General features: G+C 41.5%; 5 protein-coding genes across 5 annotated transcripts; 3 read left to right on the top strand and 2 right to left on the bottom strand.

Moving 5' to 3' along the window:
* Positions 1 to 1,143: 1,143 nt before the first annotated feature.
* Positions 1,144 to 2,033, top strand: EAF01_008758 (uncharacterized protein; the record flags this gene model as incomplete). Its single annotated transcript, XM_038917014.1, has 4 exons — positions 1,144 to 1,303; positions 1,359 to 1,379; positions 1,434 to 1,742; positions 1,810 to 2,033. 4 exons carry the CDS (start codon positions 1,144 to 1,146, stop codon positions 2,031 to 2,033), a joined length of 714 nt encoding a protein of 237 aa, XP_038767408.1.
* Positions 2,034 to 3,596: 1,563 nt separating this feature from the next.
* EAF01_008757 (uncharacterized protein) lies at positions 3,597 to 5,405 on the bottom strand (the record flags this gene model as incomplete). Its single annotated transcript, XM_038917013.1, has 1 exon — positions 3,597 to 5,405. The coding sequence occupies one exon, from the start codon at positions 5,403 to 5,405 to the stop codon at positions 3,597 to 3,599; it is 1,809 nt and encodes a 602-aa protein (XP_038767407.1).
* A 2,352-nt stretch (positions 5,406 to 7,757) lies between these two features.
* Positions 7,758 to 8,362, top strand: EAF01_008756 (uncharacterized protein; the record flags this gene model as incomplete). Its single annotated transcript, XM_038917012.1, has 2 exons — positions 7,758 to 7,918; positions 8,011 to 8,362. 2 exons carry the CDS (start codon positions 7,758 to 7,760, stop codon positions 8,360 to 8,362), a joined length of 513 nt encoding a protein of 170 aa, XP_038767406.1.
* Positions 8,363 to 14,443: 6,081 nt separating this feature from the next.
* On the top strand, positions 14,444 to 16,285 carry EAF01_008755 (uncharacterized protein; the record flags this gene model as incomplete). Its single annotated transcript, XM_038917011.1, has 3 exons — positions 14,444 to 15,153; positions 15,205 to 15,448; positions 15,503 to 16,285. The coding sequence occupies 3 exons, from the start codon at positions 14,444 to 14,446 to the stop codon at positions 16,283 to 16,285; spliced, it is 1,737 nt and encodes a 578-aa protein (XP_038767405.1).
* Positions 16,286 to 23,116: 6,831 nt separating this feature from the next.
* On the bottom strand, positions 23,117 to 26,411 carry EAF01_008754 (uncharacterized protein; the record flags this gene model as incomplete). The annotated part of the gene is made up of 5 exons (XM_038917010.1): positions 23,117 to 24,995; positions 25,047 to 25,286; positions 25,332 to 25,596; positions 25,645 to 25,677; positions 25,730 to 26,411. The coding sequence occupies 5 exons, from the start codon at positions 26,409 to 26,411 to the stop codon at positions 23,117 to 23,119; spliced, it is 3,099 nt and encodes a 1,032-aa protein (XP_038767404.1).
* Positions 26,412 to 27,207: the final 796 nt, after the last annotated feature.

Genomic DNA, 27,207 nt, shown 5'->3' with positions numbered 1-27,207 from the left:
GAATGGGATCACATCAAATAATATTTAAGATACTGATATTGAAGAGATCAATCCTACTAATACTTCAGATGAGTTCCATCTTTAGTTAGTGCCATGCACTGAAATGTCTCTTCACAAGTTGTCTATTTAAAAAGATTATGAAAGCTCTGGCAACATACACGCAGATCCCGAATTTACAACCAGTGTCTCAGACCTAATGATATAGAGATGGATTTGCACATCTGAAGTTATGTATGACCCTTCGGCTCCCTTCTCAGATCATGTGTTGTGTCTATCCTGCGATTGATTTAACCATTACCAGACTAGCTTCACTTTATTATTTTGGTGGGTCTGTGTGGTATCGGATGGTAAAGGAAAGTCTATTTTGAATGGATGATTGATTTCGCATGGCGTTACAAGCGAGACCCAATTTACGCCAGTCTGGACTTCAAGGTTATTTTTCTCAAAGAGAATTCTGTCGGCGCTTATTTGTTGATGAATTATCGGACGCTTAACTTAAACGGAAGAATTGAGAATTATCTCGCGTCAAAGCTACTGACGTAGTTTCTGAATCAAAGAAGCTTTGTATCATGATTACTTTTTTACAGATTCTCCTGTAAAAAGCATGTTAGACATTCGAACAAAGCCCTATGATCCTTTGATCTATGAGATCAGCATCCTGTTTTTTCCAGGCCTCGCTGAGTTCAAAGCTCATAGCCGCAAGACAAAGTGGAGAATGAATCGGCAATAAAGACCCATAACATTTTGCCGAACGCAAGAGACCATAATACATCACTATCACAATACTACTATGCAGATAATCTAAGATACATCTCATCCTACCATTGGCGGCTAATAAACCATACATAACAAGGCTGATGTTCGCGCTAGCATTCCATATATGGACGTATTGACCCGACAGTTTGGCTCTGGCCATGGGTACTTATTACTTCCAACTGTTGCCAAATGTTAGTACAGTCATTGAGATCAAATCAATGGAGATGAAATATTTCAATATGAAACGAGTAGTTCTCGCAAATTATTACATTATTGCGCCTCTCCTGCTCGGTCAGAAAAGTATTGTCTTCTATCAACATCAACTTCTCTCCTTTCTTTCAAGGCATTCACGCAATTTCATCCAACTTTGAGCCTTTGATATACAAGATGCATATTCCCAAGTTATTGGAGTTCTCTACCTACCTCGGTCTGAGTTATGGTGCTTGCGATACAAACGTCACAATATCAGGGCTAGGAAGAGCTGCCGATGGACAGCCGGCTCTCGATCGCCAAATCGGCCTCTTTTCTTTTGGAGGATCAAAATGCTGTTAGTTTCACTACTTCTCCACATTCAGAAACTCAATTCTAATAAGACTATACAGCTCCAGAAACCACGGTTCAAAGTTTGTCATTACTATCAAACTCTTTTCCATACTGTCAACTAACCCCTTAGCTAGCTCAAGACATTACATATAGCCACATCAGTATCCGTAGTTCTTCAAGATCGGATTGGTACAGCTACTATGGATTCCCAACCTTTGATTTATCCGCGCACTGCGATATTCAAAGTTCTGGCGTTCCTCTCCGAGAGTTTGTCCAAACAGGACATTTCACATGGACATTAATCCCCGAGCAAAAAATCACAAACATTGTTTGCGAAACTACTCCTCATACCATGGTTAATTTTGTCGGACGTGAGAAAGATGGAACCCAATTATTCCGCACGGAAAAAGTAGTTGGGAATTCAGAGCTGGGATTTAGATTTGGTACGTATCGTCCCTGGCCTTGCTCTTCTAGATCTTCTCGGGTACAAATATACTAACAGCGAAATAGACTCAGAGGCTCCAACCACAATCCACCAACTCGAGTCTACCTACCCCTACTTCAGCTCCTGCAAAGTGTCAAACGGAAAAAACAAGTTCTCCTTCACGAAAACTGATCGTGGGATTTACACTCTCAATCCCCCACAATCTAAACTCAAGATCTCATGTCCGGATTTGGCTTCGTATCCGTGGAAAGGAACGGCAATGCCAAAATTGTATGTTCAGAGCTCGTGATGGTTATGAGATCTGGGGATTATGCGGAGTTTGGTTTGGCTTGGATGAGATATACATATCATTATATGGTTATATAACATATATGTATTGGGTGTATTATAGGGTAGATGTGAGATGAGATGAAGACATTAAGTCTCTCAACACCTAGCTACCTAGGTAGGTAGGTAAAATCTGTAGATTCAGATAATAATGCAAAAAAGTTTCAATCTAAATTTCTCTGCTCTTCTTCTAATAATTCCCACCCAGTTCCTCGCCGCATCTCCCTTTCCCCTCCAACACCTCACAACATCCTCCTCCTCCTCCAAATCCTCCAATCCCACACCAAAACATTTACATTCGCATACGCCGCATGCCCCCGATTTATCCATCCGGACCTGCATATAACCGCCAAAAAATACATGTGCACACCAAGTACCAAAGTATCACCATACCGTTACATCGACACTTCCACTAAACAATCCCCATGCATTGATATCCAATCATTGCATGGATATTTAGAGAGGATTGGGGTCCGGGGAGGGGTACCTGGCACTAACTGTTAGCTGCCGAGGATGTGTTCAGGGGTGTGGTCAGGGTTTGTGGGTGAGAGGTTTTTATTTCTTGGATGGTGTGTGGTTTTCCTGGATGTTGTGTTTTGCGGCCAAGAGTTTAAGAGTTGGTTTGTATTATCCTTTTTGCGATTATATCTGGAGGGAATAAGGGAAGTTGTAATCTTACTTATCCTAAGTACCTACTGGGTGATCATAGATGGTAGGGGTTTTCCGGAGTATACCTCATGGAATGAGCATGTGATCAAGACCACTCACTCGACGCAATTTGAAGCGTACTCGTTGTAGATCGACTGGTGGAGAATTCTCATGGCCATGAGGATGTTAGTTTGGTATGGTAGTATGAATTGAACCGGCATGAAAAAGATTATTTCAGATCACATTTTAAACCTTGTTGTAATTCTCATCACCCATGGGTCTCGGCTGATGTGAGATAAATGGTTCTAGAAATAGCCGCGCCTCCCACCTCCAAAGATATTATTCAATTTCCTGATTTCGTTACCTCTTCAGTACACTGTGCCCCATAAACCAGTTCATTTCATAGCCACATGTTCTAGATTCTACGTGTTCAGCTGTGCACTCTAGATTCAGTACTGTTCTGTTAGTTATCATACAATCACAAGTTCAATTATCATAGAATGATAGACGGAATGTTTAAGATTCATATCCATTGCATCAAGTATCGTACCATCTATGGCGACGAGTAGAGGAAGCTATTCAAGCCACAAACCGTAGCAAGCAATTACATAAAACCCGTTCATATCCAGCTATCAAGGCGTCCGTTTTTACACTGAAAGGCCAATGAAATAAGCCGTATTTCTAGACACCCTTCGCGCCGAATGTCCGATTTCCCAAGTAACGTTACAGAACGATATTGTAGATAATTCTGGTAAAGGCATTTGCATTTGCGTTTCATGACCCCAACTCCTCGCTGACCTTTTGCTCTCCATTTCACCTCCCGTAAGCAAACCTAAATTCGTTGACGCCACATATCTTTGCCAATCGTGAAACATAACTATCGAGCAAGTTGATCACTACTCGCCTCGCATTCCTCAAATTCTAACTCCCACTTATCGACTTCCTTGAATTTCCTCGCAGCTTTTTTCAATTCTTTTCCTACCCTCTTCTCCAATTCAGAACTATTCTCACTTCGAGGCTCTTCTGGAGATCTTTCGTCTTGGGCAGGCGCCAAACTGTCATCAGGGTCGAGTTCATTTTCTTTATCAGATGCTGCAGGTGCTGGTTTCCTTCCATAAGTTCTCTTACCTTTACCTTTGGCGGCAGCCTTAGCTTTTTGTGCAAGTTTTGAACCTGTAGCAGATGCTCCAGTAGTAGGGCGAGCAGAAGCTTGACGACGGGCAGTTGGGGCGACTATTATGGTCAATTCATCATCATGCTCGCCAAGACCAGTAGTGTCCACCTCACTGTCAGAGGATTCCACGTCTAAAGCGGATCGATGACGCTGACGGCGTCTCGGAAGTAGAGCTTGTAAAGCTGCAGTAGATAAAGTTGCAGGTTGAGGCGCAGCTTTACGCGGCAGCCGTGTGGAGCGTGTGGGTATATCGGGTGAATGTGTGAGTGATGGCGGGGAAGACATAGGAGAGGAGTGCATTTCTGTATTTGAAACACGCGGTGGAGTTCGTGGATCTATTATGCGTCGAGGTCGAGTAGCCGCTTGACGCGTATTTAAAATAGGTTGAGGAGGTAGCGTAGGTGATGGTAAAGATTGAGCAGGCGAAAGAGAGGAACTACCAGCACGTGGAGGTGCCATAGTTTCACTCATAGGCTCGGGTGTCGCAATACGTTCTGTTGATGATAATGGCGAATCCTCGGGCGAAGGCTCTTTTTCTAATTCTGGTAGCTCGTCCTCCTCCTCGTCTTCACTATTTATGGGCGCGGTGGCGGGAACTGTATCTTCGAGATCTGATTCGTTTCTAGGCAACTTAGAAGGGCTCAGCTGGGCCTGCGTAGCATCTTGTGAACGTGGAACCTGTACACCGGACAATTTTCGCTTTCTTGAACTTGAAGATGAAGGCACAGCTCTACCCTTGGCAAAGTGTAAAGGTGTTGATTCGTCTTCAGGCGCAAAGCCGTCGGAATCAGAATCGGAATCGAATGTAGGCCTTGATTGTTCTGGTTTCCGCGCCGTTCCCAAAATACTAGGTTCTCGAGCTCTTCTTTTAAAATTACCAAGTCGCAATACAGATCCGATTTCTGGTCTATCCCCACCCACACTACTTGGTCTCCTAGATCCAGCGCGTCCTCTAAATGTTCCCATTCCTAGCCCAGATGTATTCCTCCTGCCAACACTCGTAAGACCGTTTTCTTCTGCCATATCCGACTCTATACTGCTTGACCGAGCTCGTGTGGTTTGTTGTCCTAAAATACTTGGTTCACGCGCCCTCCGTCGAAAATTACCAATCGCAAGTACAGAATTATCCATAGCAGATGTACGTCGACCTCTTCTCCCAGCTTCAATGGCCGGACTACTAGATACTCGCGTATAATCATCTGATTCTAATTCCGGCGCATTCTTCGTCTTTGTAGTATTGGTAGCTTCCTTAGACTCTGTATTCTTGATGATGCGCGATGCATTGCGACCACTACTTCGTATTGCAACAGACTTTCCTTTTGCCAACTTTGTCGCATTCGCAGATTTCTCAAGCTCTTCATCACTAACATCATATAGATCGTCGAAAGGACGCGCTGTTGGAGCTGCCGCTGGTAAAGATTCTGATTCGACTAGTTCTGTTGATTTTATGACGCGCGGGGCAGGCGCAGTCGCAGTAGGACGAGTAACTTTTGTGCGTTTTGGGCGTGGCATCTTGCAAAGATATTAATAAGGGATTAATTATTATTGAAATTGAACATTCGAACCTGTAGAAGGCCGTTTATCGAATTTCGTGAAACTTTTTGTGGTGGTATGAGATATCGTGGACGTGGTTGAGCGCGTCGCGTCTCCACCTCTCCAGTTTATTAGTTTGTTTATCTTAGCGACAAACATAGCAGCTAATTATTTTAACCTACACCTACATCAAAGCTTCATTATTCACTCGTCAAGTAAAACTTCATCATCAGTATTCAATACAGCTCAATATGTACCAAAACAACTAACTCGGATGCTATCTTTTGAAATGGCGATCAAGTTTCTTTTAGCCATGACAAGTAAAGACGGTTTCCGCAATTCCACCATGCCTTCTATGCCAGATGGGCCAGTGCCTACTTCCTTTCAAAAGTTGTTTGAAATCTTTATATCCAAAAGAGTTGAGGCTCTTAAAGCAAGGGAAAAAACTAGTTACAGTACTGCTGATGTAGATCTCGTGTGTGTTGAGTTGTCACGGCACTATAGCTACTCGAGTGGTGACGAACTACGTATCAATCCGTTTCAAATGTGTGTGCGTCTCAAATGAGTTGATTCGTCGCAGAAGGGAGCACCTGCAGATTTTATCGGTTTCAAATCGTACCTTGAGGGTCATTGAGGACCAAATGCATGTAAAGTTACATCGTACCTCGGTCATGCCCAATCGTTTTTAGGTCCCTGCAGTACATAGAAAATTCGAATTCGAATTTTGGTTGTATTGTGGTTGGCACTCTGATTAGGGTTCGAACTATCAATATTTTCCTTCCACGATCATTCTTTGCTCTCATACATAAAAATTGTAAGTACTATGGCTGCGCCTCAGCACAATGTGTGAAGTTTCACCGACTTTCGACAGCGACGAATGCGAAGAGTCAATAGAAAGCTGAGTCTCGATAACTGTATAGATTCAAACTGTGTACTACTCGTGGTTTATATGTCGAGTCCAAAGATCCAATATACTTTGTCTAACCTCTGCAACAGTGTGGTAGGTTCCTTATTAAGGACCTGTATAAAGTTTCGAAATACTCTGTTTCAAAACGGATTTGTTAGATCTCCTGGATTTCAGAAACAAGAACGTCCACATGAGTGGTATTAGGCAACTTGCAGAAGATTTCCATGATCGCAAAGTAAAGACAATTGAGGCTGAAACACTAGCCTTGACCACCAGTGCGAGCTCTTCAATAGCAATTTTTATATAGCTACGGCTGACTGGCATATTCGAGCGTTTATGTTGCTATAGTGGTCACTCGGTCTGTGCCGCTAACCACTGCAACCTCAAAGTTAGCTTGGGCAAGCGAGTAGATTCGGGTGAACCTTTTAGGGTGATCGTATTGAAGATCTATATGCAAGACGCGCGGGGATCCCGACCTCCCACTGATATAAGGCCTTCGTGACGACATACATTCAATACTAGTGAGAGATGCGAGGATGTGAGCAACTAAAAATTGTGGCTATGCACTCGCAAATTGATGTTGTACAAGACCATCCTTGAAGTTCAGAACCACAGGCACCATCCACAACACAGCCTCTCCGTCTTGACGATAGTGCAGAGTTCTCAAAATATGTGAATGCTGTACCACTATCATTGAGCAAAAGACTCTTGAACCCAAGAGCCTCAAGTTGTCGATCACACGGTATTGCGGCACGGTCATACACCGACTCTAATCGCGATTATCTCGTCAAAGTTTCATTTTTTCATGGGAAATGTTTGCTGCCTGATTCGACAATGCTATACAGATTCGCAATTTTCAGTGCTTTTTGTAAGAAGGAGGGCTAATATTGTTTGCAGCCGTCATAACCCCACTTTCGGGCCGGAATGACTGGCATAAGGCGCCGTTACACCAAGCGAGAATGCTGCTTCTCCTCACCAAAGATTTGGGTGTTGCTACAAGGTTTACAATATCTTCAGTTCCTTATGGCTCCCAACATATTGATACCAAGAGGGATTATTTACATGGTAACAGGTATCTCCTACTATGAATCTACGAGGGAGGGCTATCGTCATAAAGTACAATTAGCCGAGTGAGATCTTCCCTCTGGAAAAGGGCTGAGTGTGCGTCTACTTTTGATCACCAAAATTTTGAGATACACCGCATCGTCAAAAATCCTGCTGCTGATGCGACGATATTTTCTTCGAGACGTGGAATTTCGCCAACTCATCTGGCAGGCATAAGCCATTGCGGCTGTCAGACATTGCAAACACAAAGATCAAAGGTACAAGTAGAAGTCTCTCCTATCGTTGAAGGCATACACGTCAAGCTCTGACAAACAAGCTCTCAAATTATCTCAAACTCTTTTATGATACTAGGTACTGAAATGTGTAAGCTGAAACATTCTATTGGGTTCTATCTCTTCTCTTCTGACATCTTCTTAGTGGGCGCCGATAATATTATCGATATAACTTTTGGTGTTACAAGCGCCATTCTCACGATGATAACTATTTATTTGATGTGCAAACACCATAAGTCTAGAGGCAAGTTCATCTCGGTCCTTGATAGGCCATAGCTGCACAAAATAGACTACATGAACTTGACATGTTGCATTGCATTTTTGAATCCCCTCTGACCAGATTAGTTCCAGAGCTTGATGTCGAGCACGGCAGAGACTTTAAACTCAATCCAACCATACTCAATCCTGATCCAGTTTCTATTCTCTCGTACTCTGACTTGCGATCCTTAGCTATAGCATTAGACCAAGTCGTTGTACCATTGTCAGTTACCCCACAACTAGATATTCCACCCAGCACGCCATCTTATCAGACTGCTTCGCAAATTACGATTGTACAACACCAGATTCATGAGCAGAATGTACAGGCCTCTCCTATTACGACGGATTTAGCTACAGTATTAGATCCTCCCAGTTCTCACGCTTACTACCACTCACTCCAGAATTTCTTTCTAAACGAGAGTGAGCAGTTTTGATTCGAATATTTGCGTCATATCAACGAGAGCTTCGTGAATTTGGCGTTTAGTATCTATTAAATTCTGTTAAGTTGCATTATAGGTAGTTAAGATATGGGCTCGCGCCGGGATACCGTACGATGATAGTATACGAAATGGACTTGGATTTACGTTGTTTGTGGTGTTTTCATTTGAAATTTGGATGATTTGGGATTTGGATATAGGGAGTACCCCGTTCAATTCCTCTTTATTTTTGGAATAGAGGATTTGGAAAGGGACAGAGATGGCGAAAATAGGATGTATTAAAGAGAAGACCGAATGAGTTATAACAGGGGATATGTATATCAAGGAATTGAAAAGTGCGAATTGTTCAGACTTCAGTGAGACGGATTCCGAACGTGAATTGACAGGTTCGGCCCAGCAAAAAGAACTAAGAATTCTGCTGCGAGCAAGATGATACGATGAATTGTTATGATAAATAGCCAATATCTCCCGCTAGGGCTTTCATCATCTCTATGCATATAGTCTACGACCCCACTTTCCCAATTGGGAATGTTAACATGCATGTGTACCAAAACATTATATTTAGCGGATCGGAACGAGCGCTTATGTGACAGTGTGGGAAGCAAACTACCACTTTAGATTAAATGATAACTCTCCACCCCGCTGCTTACTCTCAATAGTGCTTTCGGGAAGCTCGGCTATCCTCCTTGCAAGCCCCACGTTCCTTCGAGATCTGTAGTCTCTGTATTCCGCAACGGTTGCGGTGCGGTCCGGAACTTGCGGGTTGAGATTGTTGACTAATCTACGATCTGATTTATTGGAGGCTGACGGATATTAGACCATCAAGTCTTATAAATCTCAAAAGAACAGATCGAGTCACACGGAAAACTATAAGAAGAATCACAATCATGAATAGTTCGGGTGATTGATATCCATGCACTTTATGTCATTATGATACTCTCCAATAGCTCAAACCTTTTCATTCACAACCGTCTATTCATGAAAAGATGCTCCAAGGAATTGAGTAGAAAGTAATTCGTCATGCATGCGTCCAGAAGCTTGATTACTGTCCAAAGCTACAAGGAATTGGACCCCGAGAAGTGTTGCCCAATTGTTATCGACAACACTTCAAGATGGTAGGTCAGTCAGCTCAATGCCTGCACTGCATGAACAACACGAAATAAGATCTTCTTATTGGCGTATCGTGCTCAGGAAATGGTACTTTCCCTTTCCATACATTAAATCAAAACGTCTATGGTCTTCTAGGTCGGGACTGTCACTCCAAGTACCCGTATTATCGTCTATATTATATGTATCATCATGCAGTATTGCAACACACCAACCATTAATAAACTCCAGATCCATCTGCAAACTAAACCCTCTACAATATGTACGAGTACTCATGCTGCTAGAAAGTAAACGATTCGAAGGTAGATGTACATAACAGAAGATGATTTACCAGGAGAGGAATAAAATGTTTCATTAGCGGTAGAGTTGCAGACGGCGTACGCTCTAGCTACAATAGCACAAATATAGCTATTCCACAGGCATTCGATGTGTTACCTTAGGTTTTATAGATAATATCACTGCTATTTTCTTCTGCCTCGCAGCCTCTACATCAGTTAATAATACTATTCTCCTCACGTGCACACTCTACTAGGCCGTCAGAGATCTGCTTCCGGTAAACTAATTGTCAGTCTAATCTACTCCTTCTCTAGCAGTTGTAAAGGACCTCGAAAAACAAATTAGTCTGCATCTACAGCATATTAGAAATCTCTCCTGCACTAGACTAGCATAACCACCCACCATTCTTCCCGTCGCATCTTATCTCATACTCCCTGCCATCATCGCCATACTATACTACGCCTTACCCGCAAGTTCGACTTATAGCAGCCGACTGCAGTAGTAAAAAGACCTTCGCCAAGCGTTCAATACACTTTCATGATGCGTAAATTCATTCCTCGTCGTCCCAGCCTCCTAGGCGTCCTGAAGATGGCCGTCCCGCATACTAAATACAATCGACTGCTACAACCAACACAATTCGTCTCCCCCTAGAATCTCACCCTAAGCTTACTACACACACGAACACCTGGCCATTTCACTGTTCTCAAAATTTCTACTCCTGATTTCCAGCTTCCTTCACTAGCATATAAATCGATAGAAATACTGACATCAATGCACCCAACTGCAGTCTTATCTCACCTTCCGAGAAAGTGATGGGAATTTGCGATGATGGTATCCATACCTTTCCCTTTTCACTTTCTAGCTTCCATAATGACATTACACACCTCTTCGTCCTCTATCCTCTTCAAACGTATTTTATACTCCATCACCTATATGAAAGTCGATGTATAGACATAGGTGTATATTTGCCTACTTATCACCCATCGCTGCGACTCCCTTTTCCAAAGCTCATAAATATCCAACTCCATAATCCTCCCTCTTTACACCCCACCTTTCTTGAAGTGAAGTATATCATCACATTATAGCTCAAAACCTATAGAGCATTTCCTCCATATCACTGTATCCCGAATTCAAAACAGAAGTTTGGGGCCCAATTTGAGGGTCTTTTTTTAATGAAAGTTTTGGGGAAGATTTGGGAGAGGGCGTGTGTATGGCAATGGGCTAGTGTTTGATTGACTAATCGAGACCTCTCAAGATTCGAAGTATAAGAAAATATGGAACTGTCAAACTCAATTTCAAAGAGCTAAAGACCTTCATGGAGTCGAGCAGAAGATTTGAACATTGAGGATCCTGTTTGTACTTAAGTATCTTCCATCTGGTGTTTAAGCTGCCATGGTCAGCAAGTAAAGCATTTCCCTCCGTGCGCTCGATGCAAAATTTCACCACTATCGACAATTCCCAGATATTCCGGAAATTCCCACGCAGATGCATAGATCTAGTGTCTTTTGAGTATAATGAGCACTCCCAATTTTCATATGCATTAAGTATACAAACATGATACTTTCAGTTCCTGTGAGAGAATTTCTCTACAAGATATGTAGCACCTAGGTAATCTCAAATGGTAGGCAAATGCATGCTCTCAGTATATGAAGCAACTTCAAAATTTCAGACCACTTGAACATTCTAACGAAATTCGGAAGAGGTCTAGGATAGTCGGGCACTCCCTTTTCTATTCAATCAATACATCACGTGACGCTATTTGGAAATCGTGGTATTCAGAACAAGAGCATCGAAAATGATGAATTCGATCCCAAATTTCTGTAACTTGCTTGTAATACAAATCCATTCTAATCAAAGATCGAATCGAATTTAATTGTAAAAGCTCAGATGTGAAATTTCATGTGATGGCCGGGATCATGTGACAATACACCAGTCTCATTATCATTGACACCCAGCATGACTCCAATTTTTGCTATTCACCGAGGAGATGTATCCATGACAGTACGGGAACCTCTTGGTATCTCTCAGTCACTTGTCTACTCCACTGAACCATCCTCGTAGTTTCTTTCCTCGCTCAACATTTAATCCTCGTCTTTCCCTGAGATTGTTTTATCCATTTCCTTGTAGGAATCGGGTGTCTTTACTGTTAGAATACCCTCGTAGTGAAATTTTCACATGAATCAAATATTTGATTAATAAACCGGGTTAGATGTTGGACATCCGAAACCTCAGCCTTCAAAGGAGAGCCGTACAATACCTAGGTGCCGCAAGGTCGTCTCTTTATACTGCCAGGGGTTCTCTTCGTGGAGAAGAATCTGGGACAATAACAAAAAATATACATTTGAAAAGCAATCGCAATCTTTGAGCCATGATGTTGTGACACTGTGGCTCAAGCATACTCTTGCATACTCGTATCAATCTCGCCTTGATTTCTCAGATCAATTGCTTCAACTACGTTCCTAGGCTATGGCTGAGCGATTGAAAGCCTCTTGTATCAAGTATTGATGGATTCTTGAAGAAGATATGAACCATGGTATGCCTGAAATTCAACCTTGAACACATCACTAGGCTTATCCAGAAACACAAACGCTCAGCCAACAACAGTGTAAATGCCTTGCGCGAATGTATCTTTTGGAGACAAACAATTTGTCGAGCGCTTGCTGAGAAAACACCCTGATAAACATTTCAAGTACGAAATGCAGTAGCCCTAATCGTTGTGCCGCAGCCAACCGAGGAAAGCATGAGATGAGGCCGACTCGGGAGCCATGAACTCCACGGATGCTAGCAATCTACAAACAAACAAGTGGATATTGTTCGACTGCATGTTTATTCACATGAATGCCATGAGGGTTGGTAATATGTTAGCGAAGTCGGAGGATTTAACGAAAGACAAAATATGATGCATTAGATACTTGGCATTTGCCTCGATTGAATTATCCTCATAGGGATCTTAGCTCTTACGTAGAGATTTAAGAGAAATTCATAAAGAGATTCGCAATTTTGTAATCACTAGATATGTGATTTGTATATTCCATCGGGATATCATCGGAATACAACTGTTGACCAGCGCCGTCTAAGGACACTAATGATTCCGGAAGTGACTCATATTTGTCTATCAAACTTTCGTTCTCCAGACCCCTTTCAATGAAGTGATAAACGATTTGATGACACCCCGGAACGTTCCCCTAACATTCATATTGATCTTCGACTTCGTGATGATTCGAATTGATGGAGACCTGGTCAACATACGAGTTTTCTGTCTCTGCTACACAATGCAAGGCCAACGCATTGTACCAATGATCCCGTGAACTACACATTTGATGAACACTTCAATTTTCAGGCAGCCACAAGAAGTCACTACGTCTTAGGCGTGCCTTTAAAAGAAAAAATGATTGAGTGGTAGGGCTGCGCGAATACGGATGCCAAACTTGGACACCGACGGATGATTGCGTTATCTAGGTATTGGACTCGCGGATGAAAAGAAACAAAATCGTGTTTAACAATTATCAGGCTAGGAGGATTAATTATGTCATCCGGGGGAAGCATCCTATTGTTCGCACAGGAAAAGGGCATTACTACCTAGATACTTGGTGTTATATGCGGATTTTTCAGCGATGAACAAGTAGGAGTCATGTAAACTTCGTGTTGACTTGAAATGTCGTGACTGATGTTTACTTGTGCCTTGATGTCTTCTGGTGACAAGGGCCAATGAAAGCCCGATGATAGATCTTCCTAATGAATGATTCAATCGATCAATGTGCCGGCGAGATAACGATAACGAAGTAGAATGGTTCATGATTTCGAGAACTTCCTGTGAGGGGGTTCCGGAGAATACATCGTCCAATGGAGGCTCGTAAGACAGAAGTTCGGTACGGACCTTTGCATTTTACATTTTACCGGTCCGTTCTGGTCTGGTCTGATGAAGGTCAAACGTCAAACAAAGCCAAAATATATAGAAGTCGATAGTTGTTCATGCAACACTACCGATACCCCAATACCTTCATCTGATATCGTGGGCCAATTCGCTTTCCTAGACCGAGTAATGTTCTCTTCTTCGAGGCGATTCGAATTATGTTTCCGTAAGAACCTCGGGGAGCTTGATTTCGGACAACCGGTATCTTTTCCTCCAACATGATACATGAAGGTTTGGGGGCAGCAATGATATAGCTCTCTCGATTCGACGGAATCTCGATCGTACCTTGATATTGCATCAATATTCTGCAAGGACTCTTTTTGCTGCAGATTGAAAGAAGTTGAAGCAAACTTATTATGATTGAATGACTGGCCCGTCGTCTCACTAAGTACTGTGGTTCTCTCGAAATAGAATTGAGGCGGAGTAGGTCATTCAACGAATCATAGTATATAATGCGCCTCTCATATCCCGGTCGAGGCTTTTAACCGTCAAAGCCATATCAGAACGGTTCTGCTTCCACCTGGCAGGCAAGACTTACAATTCTCTCCCGTACATGAGTACCTTTATCCCCCCAGCCCAGTTGGCTCTTCACCATCATTGCAACTTTTCTCAAGAAACATATGACCTATTCACTGCAAGGTAAATAAGATCAAGCCTTTTTAACATTTATAAAGTCATTGTGCAACCCACAACAGATCCAATTCCATGTCTCAAAGGGAACAAACTGCAAGTCAGTGCTGAGACAAGGTTCATACACACACACACACTATAAGCTTTTCAACATGGGGCTATTTGGTAGATCTAACAAAAAGAAAATACCGCCATCCCAGTCTCCAAATTACGATGATTCCAATGAATTACGAAGACAACCACATCCTATACCCACAACTAGACCAAATTGGTTTTATATCGAACAACGTCCTCATCAGACATCAAATGTATATAACTACCATCGACCAGCACCTCAAGGATGGATAGTGGCTCAAATCGAACCACCATCACCACCACCGAGATATCAACCACATACTCTCATGGCGCCACCTTTACTCCCACCACGAAACGGTGTTGCGTTGATGAATTTGCGATCCGTTACAAATCTCTTGACAGAAACTTCATTCAATGATCTGCCGTGTGTAGCTGCCATCAATAATGGGGTAGCCGTCATGTCACAACAAACCGTGCATCATTATCATCAAACGACCGCTCTGTACGATACTTTATCCTCGAAATTATGCGCGGTGGTCACGTCAATTGATGAGGAAAGATTTAGTGGGGATGATAGAGAACTTACAGTACCTCAACATTATGATTCAGTATGGCAGGAAGAAAAGGAATTAGAGACGACCAGTCGAGATTTATTTCTGCGGAGCAAGAAATCAAAGGCAAATCTGAAGACAATCAAATCGAGTGAAACGACACATACAAATTACTTTTCAAAGGTTCATGCATATGCTAATTCACGGTTACCAATGGATCTCAAACCAATGAGATTGTAAGATTTCCACCATTCCTTGAATTGGGGCTGTGAGCTAATAAGTCACAGGTACTTTAATACATATCCTCTCCTATGCCTCGCAGCTCAATACTCCGAACAAGTCTATTCCAAACCTACCGGACAAGAAAAAGAAACAAGAGTAAATGCAAGAGGAAGGGCAGGGACTGTGATGAAAAGTGTACCGATTGATGATCGAGATGTAATTGTATTTGCGATTCGAGGAACAACACATTCCTTCACAGATTGGGCTGTTAACGTTAAGACGAAGCCTACATCTCCAGAGGGTTTTCTGGTAAGATAAATTCCATTGGGAAATTCTAGAATCCGCTCATAATCTTTAATCTAGGACGACCCAGGAAATTTATGTCATTCCGGATTTTTGGGGGCCGCAAAAGATTTCATTCAACCAATAGCAGCTCGTCTTCGCAATCTTCTCCAAGAAAATCCTAATCGTACTCAATGTTCTTTACTTATCACTGGTCATTCAGCTGGCGGGGCTATTGCTGCTCTATTATACTCACATATGCTTTCCACAAGTCCCGAAGCCAGATCAGAGCTTAATGTTCTCACGGGATATTTCAAACGAATCCATTGTATCACATTTGGAGCACCACCCATTTCACTCTTACCATTAGAAAAACCGAAGACCCGCGCAGCTTCAAAGTCTATCTTTATGTCTTTCGTCAACGAGGGCGATCTAGTCGCAAGAGCAGATTTCGCCTATGTCAGATCTCTACTCGATCTTTATTCCTCTCCCACACCCGGAAAATCCGTTCTCGAACCCTTGAAATTAGGACTCAAACCTTGCAAATCTAGTAATGCACTTTTGACCAAAAAGAAACATTCTAAACCCGATCCGCATGTAGCGTTAGGACCTATATGGCCGGTTCCCGAAGCGACTTTGAGTAATGCGGGAAGTATTGTTCTCTTGCGAGGAGTAGATAGATTGGGAAATGCAGAAGGAAGTAAGAAGTTGCAGGATCGAATGGACGATGGGGTTATTGCGCAAATTGTCTCGGATGAAGTTTTAAGGGGCGTGGTGTGGGGTGATCCGGTCAGTCATATGATGAAACTCTATGCGAGGAGGATTGAGGTTTTGGCTACGAATGCGGTTATGGGACGGACGTGAGGTTGAGGGTGAGTGGAATGACGAGTGGATGGGGATTGAATGGAAACAGTGGGTGCTTGATATTTAGGGGATTGTTATGGAATGGGATGGGTTGGGCGCATATGGTACTATACCCTTTTATCTACTCCGTTCATTTGCAGGAGATGATTTAGTTTGATGATTTTATATATACAAAACAATTCTCAAATCTTCCTCTCTCGTCGAATTAATATGTGATGTTTGATACCAATCTTGCCCTTGCTTTTGTACAATCTTGGGACTTTGACTTTAACAAGAGAGAAAACGTATAAGATTCCTGCGTAATTTGGTGATATGAGGTATTGTGATGACATCCCATACTCTATTTTTCGCGACTAGTGTGTGTGTTATTACTAAGAGATAAGTATCCTTCCTTTGAAAGTCAATATCGATATGTATGGAAATGGAAATGGAAATGGAATCAAAATGGCAGTTGGAAATGAAAGTGGAATTTGATTTAGTGTGGGGTGGAGTAGGGGGGAGGAGAGGAGAGAAATTTGAGTTACTAGGTAGGTAGGTAGGTAGGTAGGTAGGGCGGTAGGAACTTGGAAGGGGCTCGGAATATCTACGCGAGATTCGAATTGTGCTTGTGCTTATGCAACGTGGAGATTGAGGTGGAGGTTGAGGCTGGATTCTGGGGGATAGTGTTGTATTGGGTGTTGGGTGGTTTGATGATTGGGAGGTGGTTAGGTAGTGGATAATTTGGTTCGTGGTTTTGTAGTTTGGGAGTTGAGTGGTTGGATGGTGGTGAGACTTGGGGAGTTGGGATTTGAATGTAGATGTGGATGTGGAGATGGAGATGGAGATGGAGATGGAGATGGAGATGGAGATGGAGATGGAGATACGCATTTGAGGGTGGAAGTTTGAGAAAGATAGGGTTTGTAGCTGATAAATGATGAGCATTTTGCTGGTGGGGAAGTTGTAGTGTAGACGCCATGAATGTGTATTTGAAAGCCGAACATCCTACTGGCGTGGTGCGGTGTGTAGTTCTGTTGGTTATATGAGTGCGGAACGTTGGTTGGTTAGGTATATATAAATATATGATTGTGTGTGTGTGTGTTATGATACAGAAACTGGTATCGATATTGATCAAAGGTCAAAGGTCAAAGGTCGGAGGTCAACGAATACCTAGAAGGAAGTGAAAAGTAGGGGAAGAGGTTTGGTAGTTGGTATTTCGAACTGATTCCAATTGGGGAAAAACGTAACTCTGTCTTTTCCTTTAAATTTGAGAACATTGTCAAGATTTCTGATGTATATATAGATAAAATCGAGCGAGTAAAAGAATTGAAGAACGAAATAGAATGAGGATATAGAACAGTATGGTAACATTTCGTCCCAGCATACCCTTGGAAGAGAAGAACGTGTCTCAGAGTATCGTAAAAGGAAATATAAATTTGAACGCCTTTCTTAAAAGTCGAGTGAAACTGTCTATCTTATGATTGAAGGCAGGATGAAGGCAAGATGAAGGCAAGAAATAGTGAGAACTATAAAAGATGATATCGTGTATCGTGTATGTCTATCTCACATTGAAGTTTCCCCTCATTCTCATCATCACTTCTAATCAAAATCAATACTCTCAATCCCCAATTTCATATTCCCATTCATATCATTACTATTCGTTCACTCAACATTCACCCATTCACCAATTCTTCTCACCACCCAAACTACCGCCACCCAAACCGATCTTCGCACCTTCCTCAATCATCAAAAACTCACTCCCACATGCAAACTCTCTAATACCTTCCTCTGCTTTCCTTCCAAAAATCTAGCAAAAATACTATTATTCTACCCTTGTTCTTTTCTTTCGATCGACAGATTATGCGGCGGAAAGACGGTGATTTCTGAATTTTTATGGTATTTGTATTGGAAATAATCACTCAATACCGTTCCAAACGAACAAATTGAGGGGTGTGGCCAAGAAGAAATTCACGTGCAGAGTGATGACCTGTACAATATCAGAACGAATAAGATTATGAAAATACATCAGATAGGCGAGCATTTCATCAAGTCCCCTCTGATGATTCCCGACCGGGTATCATCGAAAGATTGCTCAGAAAATTTCAGGAAGGTACGCTTTTTTTTCATCATGTGAAAGGACCGAACATGAGAGTAGGCAAGAGAAACTTACTGGTAATGATTATGATTGAGGATTGAGGGTTGAGAAGGAGAAATACATTATGCGAATGATGATACAAGAGTTGATTCAAATGGATGATGAGAGTTGTGGATTTATAAGGTCTTTTTTTGGGTATTATACTATGAGGGTGCGGTGTCGTGCTTGGTTCATCACATTATTATCCCATCACCAGTATTCGGTATCTATCCTAGTGTAATTAGAAACCATCTTCACATTCGTACTCTATCAACACTTCACTCTCTGCGTCTTTTATTGAACACAATCAGAGACAAACAGATCTTTACCACCACCCACTGACATTCGGTATTTAACACGTACTTGAATACTTTATAAGCGACAAATCTCACATTACTTCCCTCCTCAAGACCAACACTTACATTTCAAACCACAAACTCAATCAGACAATACCACCTTTCACTTTAATCCAGATCTACATATACCCAAGTATAATTATCCGAGCTAGTCCATTCATTTTTCGCCTAGATGATTGATATAGACCATGTTATACATAGTCATCTATTCTCCGTAGGTTTCTCATTTAGACTTCAACACTCGCTTGGCACCAGAAAGTTGTATCAAGCCACCGGTCTGATATTTCATACTCATGCAGCTGCCTACCCCCTTGACATGATTAGTTCTATCATCAAGTGATCATACATATCTTTATACTCTCACGCAACTCTCGCTTTCTGACGATCATCCAAGAGAATGCTTGACTTACTAATCTCTCAGTCATTCCTGCATAATATTTAGAAAACAAGATCTAAACAAATAAATATGTAGAAGATTTATTATCATCAGGATCGATATATTTAGATCTTATTTTCCAGTGAGGAAGTCGCAAACTAGTAAATTAGAGTCAGGAAAGATATAGAATAGCTGAGTACGAAAAGTGGGGCGTTAAGGGGAACTCGATATTTACCGAGTCGACTATTAGATTTCTTTAAGAGGATGGGAGAATTCGTAAATATTGTCAAAATTTATAGTATCCTTCGGAAGAAATAGAAATTTAACCTTTAGTTGTTTTTGTTTTTATTTTGTTAAAGAGAGTTGTGATTTAAATCAGAAATATCGAGTGATTATTATTGATAAAGTTGAGGATATTTTGTTACTGGAAGAGAAGAATCAGATTGGTGTGATGTTTAATAAATACTTAGGGCAAGCAGATCTATTTAGACATATTCAAGTTTGCCTATCTGGGTAGAAGAATCAATTATATACCTAATAAAACTAGCCAGAATAACGAAGGCATACAATATCATCTACCTTCTCCCCATAATTCATCGCTCATCCATCCCCTCCCATTTTCCACACTTCATTATAGACCACAACCAGCAAAACCACCACAAACACCACCAAAAGAAGAACAGGAAAAAAGGTAAAAAAGAGAAGAAAAAAGAAACGCCCCTAAACAACTATACAAACGTTAGCTCACATTCCCAAACCCAACCCAACACAAATCTGCACATTAACAAGTATCTCAGATGGAATGAGTATCAATATATATCTTGTGCTATCATTATCGTAAACGATCAAAAGTATGCATAAATGGAATAATCATCATAGATAGAAATGGTGAGGAGAAAAGAATGGAAGGGGGGAACTTACTTTGAAAGTGATGGTTTGAAAACTGAGGACTTTGAGGACGTTGATGTTTGTCCTGTTTATGTTTGTCCTGTTTGATGGGTGGAAAGAGATTATTTAGGGCCAAGATATGGAGAGGGTATGACGGGAATGAGGGGGATGGGGATGGGAGGAGAGCTTTGGTGGATGTGGGGGAGAGAAAGAGGGGGAGGGGGAGGTGAAGGTGAAGATTAGCGGACCATAGGAAACAACTCGATATTTCAAGGTCTTCGACGGAATAGATCCGCGACAATCTATCCTTTGTAAGTTGTAAGGGTGAAGGTGACAGATGAGGGTGAAGATTTATCTGGAGGGAAATCGCGACAGGATATACTGTTCAGAGTTGACGCATTGGCTAAGCATGAAGAGTATACATTCACCATTTTACATACACACAAGACATGAGAAGGATTATTATCAATACTCTAGACCTCTATAGCCCAGTTTCTCCCAAGATCTAGTAGCTCACTTCACCCTTCCTTCGAGATCCACCTCCCCCCCCTTCTGCCCTTTCAACCACAATCACAACCCCAACAAAAACCCCTACCAGACCAGTACCCAACACCTACACTGCCTATCCGCTTTCAACTTTCAGGCCCCAAATCACAGCACATCCTCCTTCCCAAAAATTACACAACTGCTACAGAAAAATAAAATACTATCTCTCCAAATCTCCAGACCACAGAGCGTTGAAGTTCATAGGTTCATAAGCGAGAAAGTTTAAATATAGCACGGAGACTAAAACGGAAAGAATTGTAACTCAAACTAGGCAATTCTACCACTCACTTCCAGCATATCATTGTTTCACACTTTTTGAGATATGATGTGTCATGAATGAATCCTGATTGTATGTACTATGATACTAAAGATTATTTCTAGAAAGAAATAAATTGGTCTAGTGTAGAGTGCAAGATCCAAAACTATATACTTTCCATGGGATTTCAGTCTTGACATTCTCATCTTCCACTTTTCTAGGAGAGTGTTTATAGATTTAGCTCTTTTGACTTTTTAAGCTATATTACTAGTTATTTTATTGTTTGAATAAATAAATAATCTTTTTATATCATATGGAATCATTCTTGTAAAAGTGAATAAACTAATTATGTATATCTACATGTGCTATATACAGTGTATGATAATACGGATCAACATAAACTACTGTATATCTACTATATTCCAACCAACCAACCATAAATGAATCCACTAGAAATCCTTATCCGCACCGTTATTCAACAACATCTCAATCGCTTCCTAATACACCTAGCATACACCATTTAACACAAAACAAGCAAAAACCACTACATACCATCACACACCATACAATGCATCAATAGCCCACCTACTCCCAAAACACCACCCGAACTGCTCATCTTACTCTTCGATCCTCCCGCTCCACTGCAACTAATTGTAGTCTGCGCACTTCCACCAACACCCATCGAACAAAGAGCCCCAGTACTCCTAGAAGTAAACCTACTAACTCCTATTACCGCATAACATGCCAATCTAGCAATTGCACCCCCGGTAATACTTCTCGTCATCCACACAGTATTCCTAGTATAGTAATCCATCATATGCAAATTTCAAATCAGTAGCTAGCTCCGAGGGGAAAAAAAAGATTCCAAGACTAGCAGATGGGCATCTCAAAACTATAGAAAAAGCCCCTAAAATCAAGAAGAATCCCACTACCTCCCAACCACCATCCGCTTCGCAAACCCATCCTCCTCATCCCCCCATTCGAGAATCAGAGTTAAAATCATCAACCCCTCCACCACATCCACAAGTCCACGCTCGAAATAAATAAATCAAGGTTCATAAACAATTATCCATTTCTATATAGCCTTCCATTCCATTCCCCCGATTCAAACTTTCCATACTCTCATCACTATCCTCTCTTACCATATTCCTCTCTCGTGAGATTCCGATATTCCGATATCCATCCCCAGAATAACACTTCATATATATAATTTCCTATTTCCAATTCCCATCATGAGAATGGACAGATACTATGCACATTCTTTCTCGGCGAGAAAATCAAATTTTAACAGACGATATACTACTAGCGAGACGGACGACGATACATCGTAGTTACCTATTGCGTTCGCAGAGAAAAGGAGAATTGGCTCTGATTTATGATTTATCTGTAGACAGTTTTAGCGGGCTTGGAAACGATGAGGAGGGTGACATTCGCTAGATGGGGATAATACCTTTGGTAGAGATACAGAAGGCAAGGGGTAATGTATTCTCGAAGGCGGTCGATATGCCTACCTATCATAAGGAGAAAAGTGAGATTTTTATATTGAAACATGTTGATTTGATGGCTCGAATTTGGGAATGAAAAGACTGATGATAGGGTTAAATAATCAATGTATTACTTGCAATAAGGAAAATACAGACTAGAATATTAAATAAAGTATAACGAAAACAAAAAAGAGCTCTTCATCGAAAAGAACCAAGCAAACTGGTGAAGATTAAAAATGTCGTAATATTACGGCGAGACAATAAAACTACATAAGTTAGTTATATCAATATGATTCGTCTGTTGATCAACGACCTGCGTATCTTGGCCTTGGTATGTTGGGGTAACAGCAGGTGAAGAGACACAGCAGTACCCAATTGAGGATCAAACTCATGATGTGATAAAAATTTTTACAGGGTGTGTAAGCTAAATTGAACTTCAGAATTGCCCGTAAGTTGCCCAAATTTACTCGGTCAGATAACCAAATTCGGTTTTTAGTACAAGCTAATAAGAATTATGTTGATTGAATTGTCTCTGGAAATATTTATTGACAGGATTGACAGGATTGATACTAATATACTTGTATTTACCTATAGATGTTATAAAGAATTTCGTTAGTCATGAGAACGCAATTACTAGAATCGCATAGTGGTTCGAAGGTTTTGCTGAAGATAGAACTGAGAGAATCTTAGATTGCCTGAATCGCTCGAATGCTCAAAATGAGAACTTCCAAATTACGAGATGTCGTCTTCATGGTGTACTGAGTTGAAAAATAAATTGCACACTGAATGTTACCTGAACATAAATGAGTGGGGCGTTAAGTGCAAGTCAAAGAAGTGCTCGATGTTGCAATGCCGGATTGAGAATCTGATTCCTTCACAGCCTCATCTATCGTAGCCTCCGAGATCACCAGAGCTGACTCCTGCTGAGCGTCGTCGTCTGTCTTGATTTCCGAGTTCTTAGCGACTACTTCTGGTTGCTTCTCGGCAATAATTTCTCTATGGTCATTGTTGGATGACGAAAAGGCTTCAGTAACCACGCTGTGGGAATCGGAGCCAGCGATATTAAAGTCTTCATCAGGTTCGATTTTGGTTACGACATTGGAAGGCGTTGAATCGTCTCCTGTTGCAGTATCTTTCAATATCTCATCTCTCCCATGTTTCCCATTATCCTTAGTATTCTTTTCATCTTCGGCATCTTCCACATCACCATCAATCCCAGCTTCATTCTCCCCTTTCAACTCAGTCTCTTCTCTCTCAATACCCTCCTCGCAAACATTAAGCAACAATCCTTCATCCTTACTATACACCCTGAAGCCAACAACACATACCGCATTCCATGGCTCTGGTTCATCTTCATCAACCTCCCTTTCCTTTAGTGGTTTTGGCTCGTTTGGTTGATTTCGTGGCTTAAGGGTCGGATCATCGTCACTATACATATCATAATCTGAAAGGGGACTTGCACTTGATTCCCCCTCCGAAGTAACGTATGGACCTGGTCTTGAGGGAGGAGGTCCTCGACCATAGCTTGGTGGACGACTCGAATGTCTACGAAGATTAACAAAGCTTGAAGGTGGAGGTATCGATTCGCGGTGATTGGTCCCAGATCCCGGAATCATCGAATACGGTGAACGTGGGGATGAACCATTACTCTTTGGAGTTATAGGAGTTGCCTGAGACTCATTAGAAGACGGTGTAAAGTCTTCTGTCTGGACTGCTTTGTCTCTTTCATTTATTGGCTGCGTATCAATTGTAGTGCTTATCGACTCCTCACTAGGATCTTCAGTCTGTATTGATTTGTCTTGTTTCTCGACCTGAACTTCTGGAATATCCTCCGTTTGAACACCTTGATCCTGTGGCTTACGTTCCTCTTGTTCTATTGCCCACTCGACATCTTTTGCTGCCTTACCTTCACACTTCTCATAGTTCTTCTTCTTTTGCTTCCTTAATATCTCCCGCGCACTATGTCTTTTCTCCCAAAGACCTTTGCGTTTAGCAATCCTCGACTCCCGGGCCTTTGCTTTATCTTGAGCCTTTCTGAATTTTATCCTTGCATCCATATGAGATGATCCTTTCTGGTGAGCTAAATCGTAAGCAAACCCTACTTGCGCTAATTTCTCATTATCTTCCCGTCGACTTAATTCATCTTTCAAAACATCTTCAACACTTTGTAGACCTTTATCCCTTTCTGCTATGACCATCATGTATACGGTGTACGTTCCGGCAGAGAGACTTTTCAATTCAGCGACCACACTTCTGCTCATAAGATAATTCCCATGGCTTCGGATGATGTAATCTTCTTCGCCAAGTGAATTTATCTCATGAACCCGAAACTGCAATCTGAAGTGATATTGACCATGTAAACCAATAAAATACCTGCCATCGAGTTGACTCATAACTAAAATTATTGGTGATTCCTTCTTGAGTGTTATAGTGAACTTCTGTTCAAACTCGGATCTCCATGGTACCTCTACACTGATCCACTCTTGACTCAATCGCCAATCGGGACTATCCACGAACAACCGAGTTCGATCGAAATGTTGATATTTGCGTAGCAAATCCTGATATGAAATCCAGAAGACACTGTCACTTCCAAATTTATGGTTGAGCTCTATTTGAGCTTCAGGGGTGAATTCCTTACTTCCATCTGACCATGGACCTTCCCAATTACCTTTTTTGATTTTTCCCCATGGATTCCTTCACATCAAATTGTTAATGATAATTCTCAACACTATGTGAAAAACAAACCTTAATTTGAGGAGACGCTCTCCAGTAGATAACTCTCTAGCCTCCATGATAACGTATGCATGACCTTCAGATATTCCATCTCTATTGCCATAACCATAATCGAGAAGGCCTGTAGAACAACCGAAAAGAAATTCTTTGTTGACGTTGAGAATTTCGTTATGCCAAAAGTCATCAGTATCAAGAATATCCGAAGTGAGAAGTTCCGTAGTTACGCCTCCTGTTAAATCTTCAAGGCCCTCCCTATAAAACGTTAATCGATATATGAGATTACAGAGATATAATTACCCTATCCATCCTCCACTCAAAGAAAGGAAATCCCCGTGTGCTTTAGCATAAGCCTTTTCGAGAAGGGGAAGCCATGTTTGATTTGGATCTTTACAATGAGCAAAGAATAATGACTGAGACCCTGTCTGATATGTTTCTCGATACTCTTTTTCAACGTCCTCTCGGTCGGTTTGCTCGAGTAGATGTCTGTGAACTGAGGGTGAATCCCAATCTGGCGATTTCAGATAGAGCTTATCATCGATAATAGATATGATCCATTCACCATCTGATTCTTATTAGCGAATACTACTTGTTGTTCGAGGGAGAAACTTACCACGATGAAACACAAAGCCATATATTCCGATTTCTAAGACGACATGGTTAGATTTAACTCTAAGATGCGAATGCTCGATACTGACTTGTATCCCATTCAACACATATTCTTTGAATTCCGTCTTTCGTATTTGCCAATGCTGTCAAACTAGACATCAACCAACAATTCCCAAGACTTCCTTGTCTGACTTCCGAAGGAGAAATCTTATCTCCTAAGAATGCTGGCTTATCAAATATTTCGTGAACTCTCTTGACAGCCTTCGGACCTGAGGATGAAGGATTGATAAGAGCGCGTTTGCAAACTTCAAATCTCATCTCATCAAGTGTATTCAAACAATTTCCTTTCTCCCATTTCAAGTCCCAGTCTATATCAAAGCTTGCATCACGAAACCGCATATTCACTCGCCTACATTCTTTAACAAGTTTCTTAACTTTGGCTCTGCATTCTCGAATCGCTCTCTCAAAGTCTTCGGAAACAAGCTGATTTTGCGGGCCAGGTGGAGGAATAATAACGGTCTTTGCTGACGTTCCACTCGCAAAAGGCGCTGCAGTTGGTAAAACTTTTGTAGCTTTACTGAATCTAGATACAGAGAATCGAGACCAAAGTTTATCGATCGTATCTTGAGGTGTTACGTATTTATTTTTCTTCTTCGATCTCTTATTGTTCCCTTGAAACGGCGGAGGAGGTGGTGGTGGTGGTGGTCTTGGAGCCGGTCGGCGTCGTCTTCTACTATTATCGGAATCGCTTGAAGATGCTGTAGAAGACATGATACCTGTGAGGACTGATGGTTGTCTGTCAAAGCGAAAAGGCAAGAAAATCAACAAAATCAACGGTAGTCAAACGAAACCAACGATCTTTTAAATCAATTTACAACATTGATGAGATATTTGAAACTATCACTTTTCAGCCTTGCACTGTCATTCTCCATCAGCTTACCACATAGGCAGACACTGCCCCCGAATGGCTTTTGCTGTCGCCTCCGCAAAAAGGAAGGCTCTCATCGAACCATTTGGTCGGAAGAAAAGACGTGCATAAGTTGGCAGCCGATAAGGTCGCACGAGACTCTCATTGAACAATCCATTGCTTGCTTACTCTTGACCAGGAGTACTTCTTTTCAGCCGCAAAGCTTGGGCGGGGAAACGACACCCACTTGACAGAATTGCCTTATAATAGTAGAGTGAGACAAGATCCAAGGTGTGCATGCAATTATATACATTGACAGCAAGTCAATATCAATATTGGATGTCCAGATGTGAACTACTTGACACGATGAGACTTTGGATGAATGGCTCGAGACTGGCTAGAGGTACCCAGTGGTGCACAGACATTGATACGCTAAAGAATGTTGGCTTTCGGCCTTATCAGGCAAGAAGCAACAAAACCCTAGGTAACCGATATCCCTACATCTTGCACAACCCTGTATCTTGCACACTTTTATTTCTTTTCAAAATAATATATTAAATTCAAATAATAATTGATTAATCGTTATATTTTATTAACACTTTTTATTAAGATATAATCATATTATTTTTATTCAAAACAAAAATTGAAATATTGAGAATA

This window comes from Botrytis porri, assembly GCF_014898465.1.
Source record: "Botrytis porri strain MUCL 3234 chromosome Unknown BPOR_012, whole genome shotgun sequence".
NCBI classification, from domain to species: domain Eukaryota; kingdom Fungi; phylum Ascomycota; class Leotiomycetes; order Helotiales; family Sclerotiniaceae; genus Botrytis; species Botrytis porri.
This window is presented reverse-complemented; position numbering and strand designations above follow the sequence as displayed.